The sequence below is a fragment of the Tamandua tetradactyla genome, chromosome 15 (assembly GCF_023851605.1).
Source record: "Tamandua tetradactyla isolate mTamTet1 chromosome 15, mTamTet1.pri, whole genome shotgun sequence".
NCBI classification, from domain to species: Eukaryota; Metazoa; Chordata; class Mammalia; order Pilosa; family Myrmecophagidae; genus Tamandua; species Tamandua tetradactyla.
In genome coordinates, this window is record NC_135341.1 from 62,308,426 (window position 1) to 62,325,972 (window position 17,547).

Here is a 17,547-nt window from a genome sequence, read left to right on the forward strand (position 1 = left end):
GCACGCACGCACGCACATGCGCGCTTGTATTCACGGGCCACGTCCTCGCTGGCTTCGGCAGTCGTCCTTCGTCGGCGTTATCTCCTTAGAGGACAGGCCCAGGCAGGCAGCCGGCTTGGTGTTGCCCTAGCAAAACTGCTGCTCTTGGAACCTCAGTGATTTGCAGATATTAAAGGGTGTGCAGCATTGCCATGCAAAACCAAAAGGGATTGTGGGGGGATTTTCCCATGCTGGGGGAGAGAATCCTACTATTCTGCTGGAATTCTAGGAAAGAATTAAGGAAATTACTATAGCTTCCAGAATGTACCACCTAAAATTATTTATAATAGTGAATAAACGACTAAACCAAAATGACCAACATCAGGAAGCTGGTTGTGTATTTTATGGTACATCCAAATGTTATACGGACATTAAAAGTAAGTTTAATATTAAATGTGGGAAGATGTTGATACTATGGTAGATATTTACTGCTTGTAATAACAAAGTTGTTTACAATTTTTAAAAATTGTTCTCAGATTTGGGGCAGTGCTCCAACTATTTATTATACCCCATGTCTGGCAAGAACGGAGACAAGAATAAAGAATGAAGACTCTTATTTCAAACGTGTCTGAAAAATGGAATAACTATTTACTCATAACTGGCTGGGAATCTAACGGGATGCTATAACATGAATATATTATAAAGCAATAAGTCAGAAAAGTGGTAATTATTGACCTTTTGTCATGTGCTGTACCAGATTTGGATTTTATTTTGTGGCTTTTTTCTTATTTAAAGACTAACCACAGAATCGGCATCTGAACCTTCTATCCATATTTATATTTCTTTCTAGGCATGCCTCTTGAAGCACAAGTGTTTCAGAATAGAGCCCCTGCCTTCTTTCTCAGTTCTTGAGTATTTAAATCAGGCTTAGCTTTTTTTTTTTTTTTTTTTTGGACAGGTCTGGATTTAAATGAGTTTGGGAATCTACTCTGTTCAAAATAGTTCAAGGAAACCCAGCTTAACCTGAGTCATCCTTAATAGAAGTTCCATTCAATCATGTATTAGGATAGCCCTCATTAAGTAGCAGTAGGGTTACTTTAAGAAAAATTAAAACAAACACATGTGGTTATTAAAGAAATTAAAAATTGATGAGTGAAATATACCCAAACTTGCTATCTCTGCTTTTCATTGCTGTACAGTATTTTTTAAAAATAGTATGTAAAGACCTACAATATTGTCTTTGTCTAAAGCTAAACTCACCTGAAATATACATTTTAAATGTAACTGTTTCCTTTTTCTTTGGTAATATCACAAAAATATTTTGGACAAGAAGGGACAAATCAATTAAAATCCTATAGAGGGCAGACCATGGTGGCTCAGCAAGCAAGAGTTCTCACCTGCTATGCCAGAGACCCAGGTTCAATACCCAGTGCCTGCCCATGCAAAAAAAAATCCTATAGAAAAGTAAAAAGGACCAAAAATTCATTTCATTTTTATTTCCACCTCCAGTCTCCTTTCCTTTGGTGTGAAAATGGGTGGGAAATTTTATGATATTCTAACAGCTGTGTATGATTTAGGGTCATATTTCTTGCTATGATTCTATGGTGTTTTCTTGCACCAAAATCTTTAAAAGGGCTCCAACTATTATAGTCTCCTGTTTGGATTGTTAAGATTTACCTTAAATTCTTTGTAAATCTGATCTTAAACTATCTTTCTAGATATAGCTCCTATTCTCTATTAAATGAAGTTTCCACTGAACAAACTGGTTTTCTCACTGTCCCTTGGTTGACTCTTACTTTTCTTTGCTTATATATTTTTTTCTTCAACAACTTTTTTGTTTTCTCCTACCTACCATGTGCTAGAAGCTGAGATACAAAAATAAATAGGGTATGTTCTTGTTCTCAAGAAGTTCATAGTCTAGCAGAGGAGAAAGGGAAACCAATATGTACAAACTACTGAAACATTCTATAATAGAAGTCTTAATAAGATACAAAGGGGCAATGAAGTCATACTCCCTTGTAAAATCAGGAAAGACTTCAAAGAAGTGATTCCTAAGCTCTATCTTGAAAATGAGTAGTTGCTCATCTGGCAAATAGGATGAGAAAGTGCACTCGGGCAGGAGGGATAAGACAAAGGCCTGAAAGCATGAAGCATCATGCTGTCTTCAACAAACTGCTTGTAGTTCTTTATGCCCGATGTCTGATTTGAGGGTGAGACAAAGCAACAGAAAAGGCATGAGAGTAAAGCAGGGCCAGATCACAAAAAGCCTTGGATGTCATACTGAGGACTTTGCATTTCATCCTGTAAGCCAGAGATCATGTGCTAGCAGTGCTGGTCTAATTCTGGTCTCATTCAGAATGCAATATACTTTTATCGAATTTAAATTCATCTAGGAAGGGTACGGTCAATTCGCCCTTCACCACAGTGCCCATTACTTTGGTCTTGAAAAGGCTATTTCACATAATTAAGTTATTTGGGTAGCTCCTGTCACCATTTGAATTTAGAGTATGGGCAAGGAGTAGCCATGGAAACCTTTTACCAGGAGAATAGCATCCAAATGCTATGCACCCTCTAAATTTTATAGGTGAATATTTATTATGTTGTAGAAATGTGGAGGATGGATTGGAGGAATGAGAGTTCAGAAAATACTGTAATAGACTGAGCAAAAGATGATGAGGTCCTGAACTGAGACAATGGCAAGGAGGAAAGATGCAGCAGATATTGAGAAGGAAAAAGGTCTTCAGGGAGGAAGAATTTGAATAGTGTCCTTTGGAGGTTAAAGAGTTGAGAGTGGAAGGTCTTCCCAGCTGTGGGATAATCTGGCATGCCTAATCAGAAACAACAAGATTAAAACTCTCCTGTCACCTGTCTCAGACTTCTTTGAACACAGCAGGTATTCAATAAAAAAGTTGTTGGTTAATAACTTAACACAATCACGCAATAATGGATCACAACACCAATTCCTAGAAGGCTTCAATCCCTCTCCTTGCTGATGGTCTTTGTTAAGGTCAATATTTTTGTATGTCAAAAGTAATCCTGGGGAAAATTTATTGGGTTATTTTTTCTTCTTTTTTTTTTCTTTTTTGTCCATTACATTTAAGAATAGTGCCACCATGTGTCAACTTTAAAGATGATGTTTTTAATAACACTGGAATTGTGAGGAAAATTCATTTCTGTTGGAGCAAAAAATCAATGAAAGAACAGGAAGTTAAATGCTGATTTAATACTAAAACACTTTGTTTGAAGCAATGATAGGCATTAAAAATTTAAAAATAGCTTAATATCTTTAACTTTTCTAAAGGAAACTGAAAAATCAAAATATCTCCAACTTAAGCAGAAAGAAGCAGAGAGGTAAAAGAACAAGACAACATCCCTTATAAAAAATCCCCTCAATAGCTTCATAAATGGTGGCATCCAAGAGAGACTGTAGTGTACTGATAAATTTTAAGAGAAGGGTAGGTTAAGAGTTGTTTGGAAGAATTTAGACTTCAGGCGATTATCAAAAGATCAAACAGCAATTTACAGAATAACCCTTGAAATGCTAATTTTCTATGATTTTATGGACTGTACAAAATTATCTCAGTATTAATGCTATGACATTGTTTCTTCAACACTATGGTTGCATATTTCTCACGAAGGTACCCTATGGCCATTAACTCTGTCACAAAGGCTAAATTGACAGCCCTTCCTTCTCCTATTTCAATTCCAGAGCACCTCCACTTTGATGTTTTGCAAATATTGGGTTTTCTCATAATAGTCTGTTTGAAAATAAAAGTGTGCCATTGCTTGTAAAAATTGGTAACTCATTATATATTATAATCTTAAACGATTATTTTAAGAATATACAAATGTGTTAATGGAAAAAAAGGAACCCAAATTAAAGGGAATATAGTTTGTGGTGGAGAGAGCTAGCTATAACTCTCCCATCCCCCCTCTCGTTTATATAGAGTTGTGTCCAGCTAGGAACAACATTTCCTAGCCCCGTTTTATTTAGCTAGGGCCTGATTCTTGCCAATGAAATGGAAGAGAAAATGCTATAGACGGCTTTGGGGCCCCTGTGGTTAAGTGGATGTGCCTTCTCTTTGTCCAACCACAGGCTAACTCAGAAAATTCTGAGGCTCTATGGCAGAAGTTGGCAAGCTACGGTCTGCCGGCCAGATCAGGCAGGCCAGATCAGGCAGGCCATCTGTTTTTGTAAATAGAGTTTCACTGGAACACAATCATACCCCTTCATTTTAAAAATCATCTATGGGGCTACAATGCAAAGTTAAATTAGTTGTGCCACAGACCATACCTCCCACAATGCCTAAAACATTTACCACCTGTTTCCATACAGAAAATGTTGACCCTTGTTCTAAGGGATGGAAGGAGCCTGGGTCCCTCAGTAACTACATGGAGGAAAGCTACCCCTGACTAAATGATACCTGCCATTAAACTGTTAAGTGAGTAAGAATAACGCTTCTGTGTTAAGCAGACTGAAAATTTTAGTTACAGAGGCTAGCAACATCCTATGTGTTAAACACATCATTCCTGGAAGCTTGTCCAAAACCTTACCTATTTATGAAAAGAAACTTCTCACATATATCTGATAGCGGAATGGAAAAGGAAGTTAATGGCAGAGCTCAAGGTCTTGCTCAGAGATAATGGAAAAAAAGTTCAAATCTTAAAACCAAACCGAAGATAAAGCATTAAAAACACTCAAAGAGGAAACTTAGGCAAGTATCTTAGAAACATAAGGTCAGGAAAAAGTATTTGTGTAAGGAAGTATACTTCCAATGGCACCATGAGGCAGACACTGGATTGAAGAGGTGAAGTACCCATCTTCTAAGAGAAAAAATAAAGAGTAATGGTCATGTGATCTATCTGTAAATCAAAACTCACTAAATAATACTTATCGTTACTACTCGGTATACATATTTTTAAATCCCCGACCCCATTCTATTCTATACTTTTTTAGTTGGTTCTTATTGTGTATATGTGTGTGTGTGTGTGTGTACACGTGCGCATACGCTTTATTCTGGTCACCACACAAATTGTCCCCGCAAGCCTCTAACCTGCAGTTTGAAACATGTCCTTACAGAGGCATCATACTATTTGAGCTGGAATTTATGTAAAAATTTTTCATTTATTCCCGCCTAATTCTAAAAAGAAGCCAAATATCTGAAACCCAGCAGAGCCTAATGCCACGCGTTTGGTCTTGAATGTCTTTTTTTGTCTCTCCTTCCCTCCGGTACCTTTAACCCAGGTCTATCTTGGAGGCCAAACCTGATAATCTGCATGGAAAGGGCTGGGGTTTATTGAGGGAAAAGGGAACAGTGGGGTGGAGATTTAGAGGATCTCCCCTCCTTGTGACTAGATCATTTAGGCCCGCGCCACGGAGTGCTTCTGCGAAAGAGCTGCCAGCGTCGCTCGCGTCCCTCCCGACCAGCCCACCCCGCCTACACGCCGTGTCCGCAGCCCCTCCCAGTCGAGACCCCCACACTGACCTCCCGACCAGGACAAGCCTCCCCCCGCGTCCCTCCAATGTAGGCAAACAGTCCTTCCAGCCCGAGTCTTCCCAAGCGCCCCTCCCGATCAGGCACGTCTCCCCACCTCCTAGCCGAGCTCCCCCAACGCTCCCCACCAGGCCCGCCCCCGCCCCTCCGGGCCGAGCCTCCCGCCGACACCGGCCCCTCCCGACCAGACACGCCCCTCCGGGCCGGCTGCAGAGGCTGCCGCGTGCCCAGGCGCCTGCTCAGTGCGGGACGCGGCGCGCGAGGGGCGGCGACGGCCACGGGCGTTGAAGCATGGCGGCGGCGCTGGACAGTACCTCGGACTCCGTGTCCCCGGCGGTGGCAGAGCTCTGCCAGAACACCCGGGAGACATTTATGGAAGCCTCCAAGCTACTGCTCACCTACGCGGACAACATCCTCAGGTGCGGGGTGGGCGTGGGGCGCGGGGGCGGGCGGGGGCGGCGCCTCTTCGGCCCAGGTCCGGGGCTCCAGGCCGGGTTCTGGAGGGCGGCGAGGCCGGGGGAGGTCTGAGGGGGACCCTGGGGAATCGGCGCTGCGCGGGAGTCCGCTGGCCAGGAACCCAGAGACCCGACAGGCTCCACCCCCGCACAAGAAGAGGAAGTTTCTTTGCACTTGTGACTTGGCATTTAATGTCGGGGTGAGCTGGAGTGAACTGGAAGTCCCGGGGAAAGGGCAGGACGGCGAGGAGGTGGAAAGGCGCGCCTCGGACACCTGCCTCTAGCCTCATGGTTTTAACTGTCTTAAATGTCAGAACTGCGCTTTCGTTTCTACTATACGGATTTTACCGAACCAGACTGCTTAAATTTCCACATGCACATTAGAAGTTAGTCGCGGACAAAGTAAACTGTTCTTCCTAACGTTTTGTAACTATCCTAGAGCAAAGTACTGAAGTGGTGATTTCTGAAAGAAAACTTTATGGTTCCCCGTCCCCCCCCCCCCCCCCCCCGCCGCCCATTTTCTTGATTGAAATATTATTAACCACATTACTGTTAAGTTACAATTTTCTTATTGCCTGGATTCTACTTTTCAGCATGACCTCTTAAATAAGTAAAAATTAGTAATGGTAATCATCTTGCATAAGAGTCATTTATTTCATTCTTCTGTGGGTAAAACAGAACATGTCTAAAGCAGTAAGGGACCTTAGAGACTTTGGAAATTGGGAGGCAAGTTTCAGTGTTCATTTTAAGTCACTACCTACTACAACTCTTCAGATCAAGTGATAAGGGAGTTGATAGATGGAGGAAGGAAAGGGAACAAAGTTAAATGAGTTCATTGTGCCGGTGATTTAGCCATGTTACCTAATTTTATCAGGTCATCTTGATCATCTAAGTTCATTGTCCCCCTCATCTCCTTGTGCATTTGCTTTTCTAAGTGAACTGTATATTAGTATGGAGTCTAAAAAGGAATTCCTCTCAGCAGGGTTATGGATTTCACCTGACCCGAATTTATAGACATTGTTTATAAGGGCAGTGTTTTAACCCATGGCAGTAATACTGTTCATTTAGATAACATTAATGACTTTGAAGGTAAATTGAAGGGAGAATATATTGAGCTGTTATTTTGTGCCAGATGTTATGAGGGATGCATCATGTGCACTCTTCATAGCTACAGAATTGTGACATGTTTGGGGAGTTCTTTCCTCCTCTGTGACATCTTCTCAATTCACCTTTCTACCCTTAGAGGCCTTAAAGCCCTTCAGAGCACAGGATACCTGTGGGACGCTGCAAGAGTGTAATCAGAGGCTGGGCTCTCCAGAGCCAGTTAGCTGGGGCCTCCCACCTGGAAAGCCATCAAGCAATTAAACCCCACTATTCAGAAAAGGGACTTGACCTCCTAATGAGGACTCACTTCTACTTTCATGCCGCTGAAACTAAAAATGCTGAGATAAGGTGTGTTAAGGGAGGAAACCCTTTGCATGCAAATAATGACTTTTGGCATCATAATCATTATTATGAATGTTTACCAAACTCCTGAAAGAAACCTGGCATTCGGTCAGTTCATACAATGGTCTTTACTATGGTTTATGTTTCTGATCTGGAAAAAGATTTGATGAAAAAAGAAATTAGAAATCTGGGACTCATAATCGGAGATGTTATAAAAGACTGTCTTTTAGTTTGGTCTTAAATAATAGTGCCCCTGCTCTCATATTAGCATTTAAACTCCTTAGGCCTCACTGAGGGTGGGGATGAGGATGGGGGATATTCTGTAACAGGGTGTGCCAGATTGAAAGCATTATGTATCCTAAAAAAACCCACATTTTAATCCTGATCCATCTCGTGGAGGCAGCCGTTTCTTTTAATCCCTATTCAGCACTGTAGGTTGGAACATGATTAGATTATCCAATTGTAGGCATTAACCCTTGATTAGAGGGAGATGTGACTCCATCCATTCCAGGTAGGTCTTGATTAGTTTAATGGAATCCTTTGAAAGAGGAAACGTTTTGGTAGAAGCTGCAGAGCCTCAAGAACCATGAGAGCCCATGCAGCCAGAGACCACTAGAGATGAAGAAGGAATATGCCCCTGGGGGAGCATCATGAAACAAGAAGCCTGGAGAGAAAGCTAGCGGATGTAACCATGTTTGCCATATGCCTTTCCAGTTGAGAGAGAAACCCTGAACTTCATTGGCCTCTCTTGAGTGAAGGTAACCTCTTGTTGGTGCCTTAATTTGGACATTTTTATAGATTTGTTTTAATTTACACATTTTCGTGGCCTTAGAACTGTAAACTTGCAACTTAATAAATTCCCTCTTTTAAAAGCCATTCTGTTTCTGGTATATCACATTCTGGCAGCTTTCAAACTAGAACACAGGGTTTTACTGTATTTTGGTGGATTCCTTTGATAATTTGCTCCATTTGTTCTTTTAAAATATGTTTAATTTTTCCACTAATTTCTTAACACAATTATTGATTACCAACTGCACTAAGTGTAATGGGGAAGAATCAAGAATAGAATGTGTTTTTTTTCTTCAAAGAGCATAAATCCATTTGAGAGAAAGATATAGGTATGGAAAACAACCAGAGCATATAATCTAAAGAACAATTTCAAGTCAGTGTTTAAATACTTACCTATTTATGTGAGGAATTAGCAGGAGGACCGTTTGATAAAGTGGATCTGATTGAGTAGCAGAAAGCATGTATTTGACACAGTAGACAAGAGAGAGCAATTGTAGTTTCTGGAGTCAAAGAGAAGCATAATGAAAGAATTTCATGTAGAATAATAATATGACACAAGATATGGATTCCATTTGTGATGCAATTGTAATAATCATAAGCGTAAATCTGAATGGAATGGAGAAAAAAAGTTACTTTGAGCAGAGATTGGCAAGTTTCAGTGGCAGAATAGAAAGAGCAGACCTGGTGGCTGAAGGAGAGAAAATAATCAAAAATAAATTCAGATTTCTAACCTAAGCTACCATTGACACCTGGCGAAATTGAGAGGGGATATTTATTTGGAGTTGGTCAAATTGTTGAGGATTTGTATGGTGGGAAAAGATCAAGCTGTTGCTGATACTATCTGTTGTTACTATTAAGTTTTTCATATTAAACTAGGTTAGGTTTACAAGTTTAGCTTGTTGCCATTAGAGAGAATGTTGGTGTTAGAGCCAGAAGATGTGCCATTAGAAAGAATGTTGGTGTGAGAGCCAGAAGATGGTTTCCCGATGGTTATTGAAGCTGATAGTTAATTTTGAATAATTTTAGGCGTATCTCAGAATAAGCAGATTTTCAGGACTAGAAATAATTTTTAAAATGACTTACAAAATAACTTTTGTGGTAAGAAATCAAAATGTGAAATTATAGGGTGCATTTAAGTATTAAATTTGCATTTATGTGAACTATTTCTGGGGTTATGTATTCTCAAAAGAAAGCAGACTACTAAATTGTCAGATATATTTAATTCTCAGTGTTTTCTTTTTAAGTGCAAAGCATGACTTTTTCTTACCATTCGATTGCAAAACAAAGACTAATTTTCCATGAGTTAAACAATTTGGTAGATAACTATGGAGATAAGACAACCAGGAAAACAACAAAATATGTTCAAAGTGATAGTTGAGTGAGATACAGAAAACTTCGCTTCCTTTTCAAGACTCCATTTGTTTAACTCAGTCATCTAAAAACTAGAAAAATCTCAAGCAAAAATGCAAAATAATTGCTAGCAAGCAAGGTAAATATTACAAGTTGCAGAAATAGCTAGTGAACAATGGAGATAGAAAAAAACACTGAACAATTGCAACAAAAAGATATTTGAGAAGAGTTACAGAGAGAAGCTTAGTTAGTGGGGGAAGAGGAAATAAAAATGAAGGTACTTACTAGGGTAGCTTCAGACTCTGCTGGATGAGGAGAGTGGTGATAAGCTCAAGGATAGTGAGTACACTGGGATGATATTGAAAAGCAAGAGCTTGAGATAGTGTTTGTATAGCACTTTTCTCAGGGCAGAAAATGGAGTCCAGTGGGGTTTGAAGTTTGATGGCCTGATAGCTAAATTCTCTAAGTCTGTAAGGACTCCGGGGGTCAACTTTTGGCATCAGCCTAATCTCAAGACCATCGCAGTTCTGCTCAGTATAATATTTAATAAGAGAAAGATAGAATTTGGTAACCTGGACATGACTATCATTGCTGGTCCCTGCTTTTGATATTCTTTTAATGAAAACACAAAAAAAAGATAATTGATGCATGAAGTCCAGAGATGATGTCAAAAGATAGAAAATAGTTCAATAAAAACCAAAGGAAAAAATCTCAATTATGCAAAGCCTGAACAACTAATATAAATTTATAATTAGAATATTTAACCGGTGGTAAAAGAGCAAAGAAAGATGATACTGATGAAGTAAAGGTGAAGAACCTAAAAGTTAGAAGATTAAGTAAACCCAGCAAAAGGCTCCAAATATGTAAAGATTTGGAAACTATTGGGAAAACATCTATTAAAATAGCTCAAGCACTTTTATACCAGTAGAATATATCATCCCACTGGTATTGACATGTTTATCACCCTGTGGAATTTGTTGGTATCATGACAAAACACCTCATTTTTCTAAACTAGCCTAGACAAATATATGTAAGATTATTTTATAGTTTAATGTTTTTTGCTAAAGTAGTAAGAAAGGACACACAGTTATGATACAGGAATGCCCTAAAAATAACCAGTACATTGAAAAATAAAAGGTACTTGAACATTGAAGAAGGTAATTAAGGAAGACTATTAACAAGAAAATGGACCTATAACTTTTGTAAAATAAAATAAAACTTTTATGGCAATGTCAAAGGAAAACTATTAACAAGAAGATGGAAAACAGTCCTTAAAAAAGAAAAATCAGTGAAATTACATAAAGATAAACGTCAAAAGGGTTTATGTGTGAGATATATTTACACACAAATATATTGCGTGTAATATATATTACATACAATCTGTAATCTTACATATTACCTTATACTTTATATATAATTTGCATGTATATGTGCACATGCCTTTTGAGAGTGTGTATCTGTTTACACTCAATGGATGTTGATTAGAAGGCTAGAAAGAAATAGGGTAATTGATACAAACTGGAAAGGATATCAAGAATACTTTATTAGTGTAGTTGCAGTTCACAATAAATCACTAAAGAGAAAAAAGCACATTTTAAAACTCTGGGATCGAAGTTTTAAATATATATATATATATATAATATATATATCTAGTACAGTAGGTCACAATCAGGGTAATTTTGCCTTCTATCCCCCTGCCCCCACACCCCCACCCCATCAGCAAGACTTGTGGTAGTGTCTGGAGATCTGTTTTGATTGTCACAGCTATGGGGACAGGTGCTACTGATGCCTAGTGGGTAGAGGCCAGGGATGCTAAACATTATTCAATATACTAGGTATCCCCCTGACAAGAAAGAATTATGCAGGCCCAAATGTCAGTAGTGCTCAGGCTGAGAGAACCTGAACTAATACTGATCCAGTACATAGAATAAAAGAGTAGAAGGATTGATAAAAATTTTCCTTTGTGTTTCTCAACTATCTATGTTTCTCAGATTATCTGTGGTGTAATAGTTTTTGTTTTTAATTTCCGATCCTTTTTGGATCTATCATTTTTTTTTGTATGCTATATGGCAGGGTCACATTTCATTCTTTTTCCTTATGAGTATCCCTTATTGCAGCACCATTTGTTGAATTTTTGTTTGTTTGGTTTCTTATTTGTTTGTTTATTTGTTTGTTTGGGAAGTGCACAGGCCAGAAATCAAACCCAGGTCTCCCACATGGCAGGCAAGAATTCTACCACTTAACTACCCTTGCACCCCCCAGGACCTATACCTTTTGTAAAATAAAACAAAAATTTTATGGCAATGTCACATTTCTATAAAACGAGTGAACACTGAATTTCTACACTTATCATGGATGGGTAGCAAAGAGTTTGCAGGTCAGCACCAATCTGTGGACATTGAACAGCACTGTTTTAGAGCTTTTGTCTCTGAATATTCTGTAATAAACTTGTATAAATTTTGAAATTAGAGACTTCAGATAGAGTCGAGAGGCTATTCTGGAGGTCACTCTTAAACACAATCTTCAGTTAGACATTGCTACCTGTCATGACTTGCTAAACCCCAACCAAAACCATTCCTGCCAATCCTAAAGAACACCTAGGGCACTATATAAGATTCTACAAAGGTTCCATGCGCTATGGTAACTTTTCAGAAACCTACAACCTCCAGATGTTTCCCTGGACCAGATAAGTCCTGAAATGCAGAGGGGCCAGTGTGGTAGTTAGATTCAGTTGTCAACTTGGCCAGGTGAAAGCACCTAGTTCTGTTGCTGTGGACATGAGCCAATGGTAGGTGAATCTCATCTGTTGCTAATTACATCTGCAGTTGGCTAGGAGGCGTGTTTGCTGCAATGAGTGACGTTTAACTTAATTGGCTTGTGCTTAAATGAGAGAACGCAATGTAGCACAGCCTAACAGCTTGGCATTCCTCATCTCAGCACTTGCAGCTCAGCCCGGGCCCTTGGAGATGGAGAAAGAAATCACCCCGGGGAAAGTTGTTGGAACCCAGGGGCCTGGAGAGAAGACCAGAAGAGACCATCCTGTGCCTTCCACGTAAGAAAGAACCTCAGTGGAAAGTTAGCTGCCTTTCCTCTGAAGAACCAACAAAATAAATCCCCTTTTATTAAAAGCCAATCCGTCTCTGGTGTGTTGCATTCCAGCAGCTAGCAAACTAGAACAGCCAGCCTCTCCAGAACATCAACTGGTTCCATCCCCCTATCCCATATTATCGACAGCCCTGTCGAACTTGAAAAAGTTAGAGTGGGCATAGCCCAAATACCCCTAAAGAGTAGGAGAAAAATCAAAGGTAATGGTGGAATTATGTAACCCATACCAAACTCTGAAATCTGTTTTCCATCTAATTGTTGCGATGCACTTTGAAATTTATTGCCTTTTTATATGTATGTTATTTTCACAAAAGAAGAAAAAAAGAATATTTCTTCTAGCCTCCAGTGTTTTGAAGCAGCTACAAGGAAAAATCTGAAATAGTGGAATAACAAACTCTGAAATATGTTCTGTAACTACTTGTTGAAGTAAGCTTTGAAAATTGTTGCTTTTTTCTTTCTTTTCTTTGTATACATGTTATATTTAACAATAAAAGTTTTAAAAAAAGGAAAAAATGTTTAAGGAGTTGTTTGGAAAAGAAATATGAAATTTGGAGAAACTTACACAATTAAAAATACTGATTTTTGTTTTTTGTTTGTTTTTAATCAGAATATGTAGAGAACATGTATGATTAGGACAAAAAAGGCAAATCAGCTGTAATCTTCCTGCCTCTTGCCCTCATACCCCTTCTGTATACACACCTAGGGCAGATGGTCTTAGTACTCCTTGTGGGCCCCTGACACAGCTTCAAAATCCTTAGCTTAGTGTTTATGGAAGTTAATACCCTTTTAAGGCAATTGGTCTTGGAGATGAAACTTACTTATCATCCTAGACTATATTCTTTTAAGGATAATACTGTGGTTAACTTAATCATATATTATTCTCTTTTTTTTTATTAATTAAAAAAAAGAAATTAACACAACATTTAGAAATCATTCCATTCTACATATGCACTCAGTAATTCTTAGTATCATCACATAGATGTATGATCATCATTTCTTAGTACATTTGCATCGATTTAGGAACTAGCAAAACAGCAGAAAAAGATATAGAATGTTAATATAGAGAAGAAAATTAAAATAATAATAATAATAAAAATATATATATAAAAAGGAAAAAGAAAAAACAAAAACAAAAGATACAAACAAACAAACAAAAAACTATAGTTCAGGTGCAGCTTCATTCAATGTTTTAACATAGTTACATTACAATTAGGTATTATTGTGCTGTCCATTTTTGAGTTTTTGTATCTAGTCCTGTTGCACAGTCTGTATCCCCCCAGCTCCACCCACCCATCATCTTACCCTGTTTCTAACTCCTGCTGGTCTCTGTTACCAATGATATATTCCAAGTTGATTCTCGAATGTCAGTTCACATCAGTGGGACCATACAGTATTTGTCCTTTAGTTTTTGGCTAGACTCACTCAGCATAATGTTCTCTAGGTCCATCCATGTTATTACATGCTTCATAAATTTAGTCTGTCTTAAAGCTGCATAATATTCCATCGTAGGCATACACCACAGTTTGTCCAGCCACTCGTCAGTTGATGGACATTTTGGCCGTTTCCATCTCTTTGCAACTGCAAACAATGCTGCCACAAACACTGGTGTGCAAATGTCCGTCTGTGTCTTTGCCCTTAAGTCCTTTGAGTAGATACCCAGCAGTGGTATTGCTGGGTCGTAATCCATTCTGCCAGTCTATGTCTTTTGATTGGGGAATTCAGTCCATTAACTTTTAGTGTTATTACTGTTTGGATAATATTTTCCTCTACCATTTTGGCTTTTGTATTATATATATCATATCTGATTTTCCTTCTTTCTACACTTTACTCCATACCTCTCTCTTCTGTCTTTTCGTATCTGACTCTAGTGCTCCCTTTAGTATTTCTTGCAGAGCTGGTCTCTTTGTTGCTTCCTGTAGAAATGGAGCTCGAAGGATATTAAGGAATGATGAGAAAGAAAGAAAGGAAGAAAGAAAGAAAGAAAGAAAGAAAGACACAGACGGGCTCAGGGGGGTCTGAAGCTTGAGTTTACTTCAGACAGACTTTAGACAACAACTTTATTCTCAACCAGATCCTTGTTATATACCACAGGATGTCAATAGATATGCAGGCATTTCCTGAGGGAGCAAGATTCTTATCTCACAGTGTTCTTCATACTTAACATAACTGTTTGGGGTAAACATTCTCTTCCTCCCAGACTGCTCTACATAACAATCTCCACAGTTTACCGCTGCCATCCCGAGGCCAGCAGCTTGCAACAAATTCTGTAGGTCTTGCTTTAAACTCTTGGCTTCTACATCTCTTGGTCACAAATTCTCTCAGTGACTTTTTGTCTATAAATGTTTTAATTTCTCCTTCATTTTTGAAGGACAATTTTGCTGGATATAGAAGTCTTGGTTGGCAGTTTTTCTCTTTTAGTAATTTAAATATATCATCCCACTGTCTTCTAGCTTCCATGGTTTCTGCTGAGAAATCTACACATAGTCTTATTGGGTTTCCCTTGTATTTGATGGATTGTTTTTCTTGTATGTGATGGATTGTTTCCCTTGTATGTGATGGATTGTTTTTCTCTTGCTGCTTTCAAGATCCTCTCTTTCTCTTTGACCTCTGACATTCTAACTAGTAAGTGTCTTGGAGAACGCCTATTTGGGTCTATTCTCTTTGGGGTGCGCTGCACTTCTTGGATCTGTAATTTTAGGTCTTTCATAAGAGTTGGGAAATTTTCAGTGATAATTTCTTCCATTAGTTTTTCTCCTCCTTTTCCCTTCTCTTCTTCTGGGACACCCACAACACGTATATTTGTGCGCTTCATATTGTCCTTCAGTTCCCTGATCCCCTGCTCAAGTTTTTCCATTCTTTTCCCTATAGTTTCTGTTTCTTTTTGGAATTCATATGTTCCATCCTCCAGTTCATTAATTGTAGCTTCTGTCTCTTTAAATCTACCATTGTAGGTATCCATTGTTTTTTCCATCTTTTCTACTTTGTCCTTCACTCCCATATGTTCTGTGATTTGTTTTTTCAGCTTTTCTATTTCTTCTTTTTGTTCAGCCCATGTCTTCTTCATGTCCTCCCTCAATTTATTGATTTGGATTTTGAAGAGGTTTTCCATTTCTGTTCGTATATTCAGCGTTAGTTGTCTCAGCTCCTGTATCTCATTTGAACTATTGGTTTGTTCCTTTGACTGGGCCATATCTTCAATTTTCTGAGCGTGATCCGTTATTTTCTGCTGGTGTCTGGGCATTTGATCAGATTTCCCTGGGTGTGGGACCCGGCTGGTTGAAAGGTTTTTCTGTGAAATCTCTGGGCTCTGTTTTTCTTTTCCTGCCCAGTAGGTGGCGCTCGTGGCGGTCGTCTGTCTGCGGGTCCCACCAGTAAAAAATGCTGTGGCTCCTTTAATTTGCCAATCCAAATCTCACAGTCGGCCCGGGAAGCCACGTGTGTGGAAGGGACCCCGGTCGCCAGCCGCCCTGGCCCGGGAAAACGTGCGCCCCTCGGGTATCTCACCGCAGCGGATTCTCCCTGCCCGTTCAGCCGTTCCAGAATGGGGTACGCTCTCTTTTTGGTCTCTGTCGTGGCTCCGGGAGCTGTTTCGTATTGTTTCTGTTTCTTTAGTTGCTGTTCTGGAGGAGAAACTAAGACCCACGCATCTTACTAAGCCGCCATCTTCTCCGAAAGTCCTATACTCTTTCTAATGTCTTTGCTTTTTCGTGGTCATTGCAAATCTCAATGCTTGAATTTTAATGTACTAGTTACTGATTCCAGGCATGTAATTCAAAATGTTAATCACAGTAAAGAACTTCATATCTTCATTTTATTTCATTACCATAATTGCTGTGTCAAAGTTACATCTTAAGCTGAAGCAGAATTTAGCGTAAAAACAATCATTTATCTAGGGAAGAAAGAAAATCAAGTAGCTATAAAGGTTTATCTAGGTCCATGTTTAACAGAAATACAGTATTCGAGGAACTATGATCCATTTTTATCTAGCTTCTTAGTTTCTTTTATTCATTCATTTCACAAATATTTGTTAGCCACATACTCTGTACCAGGCACCATTCTAGATGATGGAAGTCCACTGGAACAAGACAGACAAAACTTTACCCTGTCTTCAGCTTACACGAATTTTTTTCTTTTATCAACTTAAAAGACTCCTAAAGTATCTAGGTTGAACTGCACAAAATTGAAAACTTCTCATGGATTTCCCTTTTGGAAACATTAATAATATCAATTATGTAATTAAAAGTGAGGTGGACAATAGAATGCATTTTAAGGTAAGAATCACAAAATCTGGCTACTTTTCCAGACTCTACTTCAGATTACTCTTTCTGTAAAGTTGGAGTACACACAACCTGTAAGAATATAACCGGTATAAAGTGTGAAAATAAATGTAGACGCACTCTGGAATCTATAAATTGTCATACACATTTTTTTTTATCAGAAATCCTAATGATGAAAAATATAGATCCATCCGGATTGGAAACACAGCTTTTTCTACTAGACTCTTGCCCGTCAGAGGAGCTGTTGAATGTTTATTTGAAATGGGATTTGAAGAAGTAAGTATGTTCAAGTGGTTCTTCTACCTTTTTTATGTACAAAGCAGTCATTATAGTGTTAATGGATAATTATCTGAATAAGATAGTATTTTTTATTAGTCATTTGGGGACTCTGTGGATCTAGTTATTTCTTCACCTATTCGTCATTGTCATAGTAAATATACTTTAAAATTATTATAAAATATAACAACTTTCCTACAGGGAAAATTCTTGTAGGTCTCAATCCTTTAGAATGGGAAGGGCAGAGTGTCTAACATGCAACCCAAGGACCAAATGTGGTTCATTTGATACTTTTAGCAAAAACTGATTTGTGAGCATACATTATAGAGTCAGTATTCCTGTCACCAGTAAAAAATGAAGAATCTCAAGAAAACA

General features: G+C 38.7%; 1 protein-coding gene across 6 annotated transcripts in view; it reads left to right on the plus strand.

Moving 5' to 3' along the window:
* Nucleotides 1–5,710: 5,710 nt before the first annotated feature.
* Nucleotides 5,711–17,547, plus strand: part of NGLY1 (N-glycanase 1) — a 77,013-nt gene continuing 65,176 nt past the window's right edge. For 4 of the 6 annotated variants that reach the window (XM_077129968.1, XM_077129971.1, XM_077129973.1 and 1 more), the window contains exons 1-2: nt 5,711–5,893; nt 17,058–17,172. In XM_077129968.1, coding sequence (XP_076986083.1) covers nt 5,766–5,893; nt 17,058–17,172 — 243 coding nt within the window. In that variant the 5' untranslated portion in view covers nt 5,711–5,765. Of the gene's footprint in view, nt 5,894–6,541; nt 7,382–15,866; nt 16,166–17,057; nt 17,173–17,547 lie in introns of those variants that run through there. The other 2 variants (XM_077129969.1, XM_077129970.1) reach the window with 2 other exon arrangements.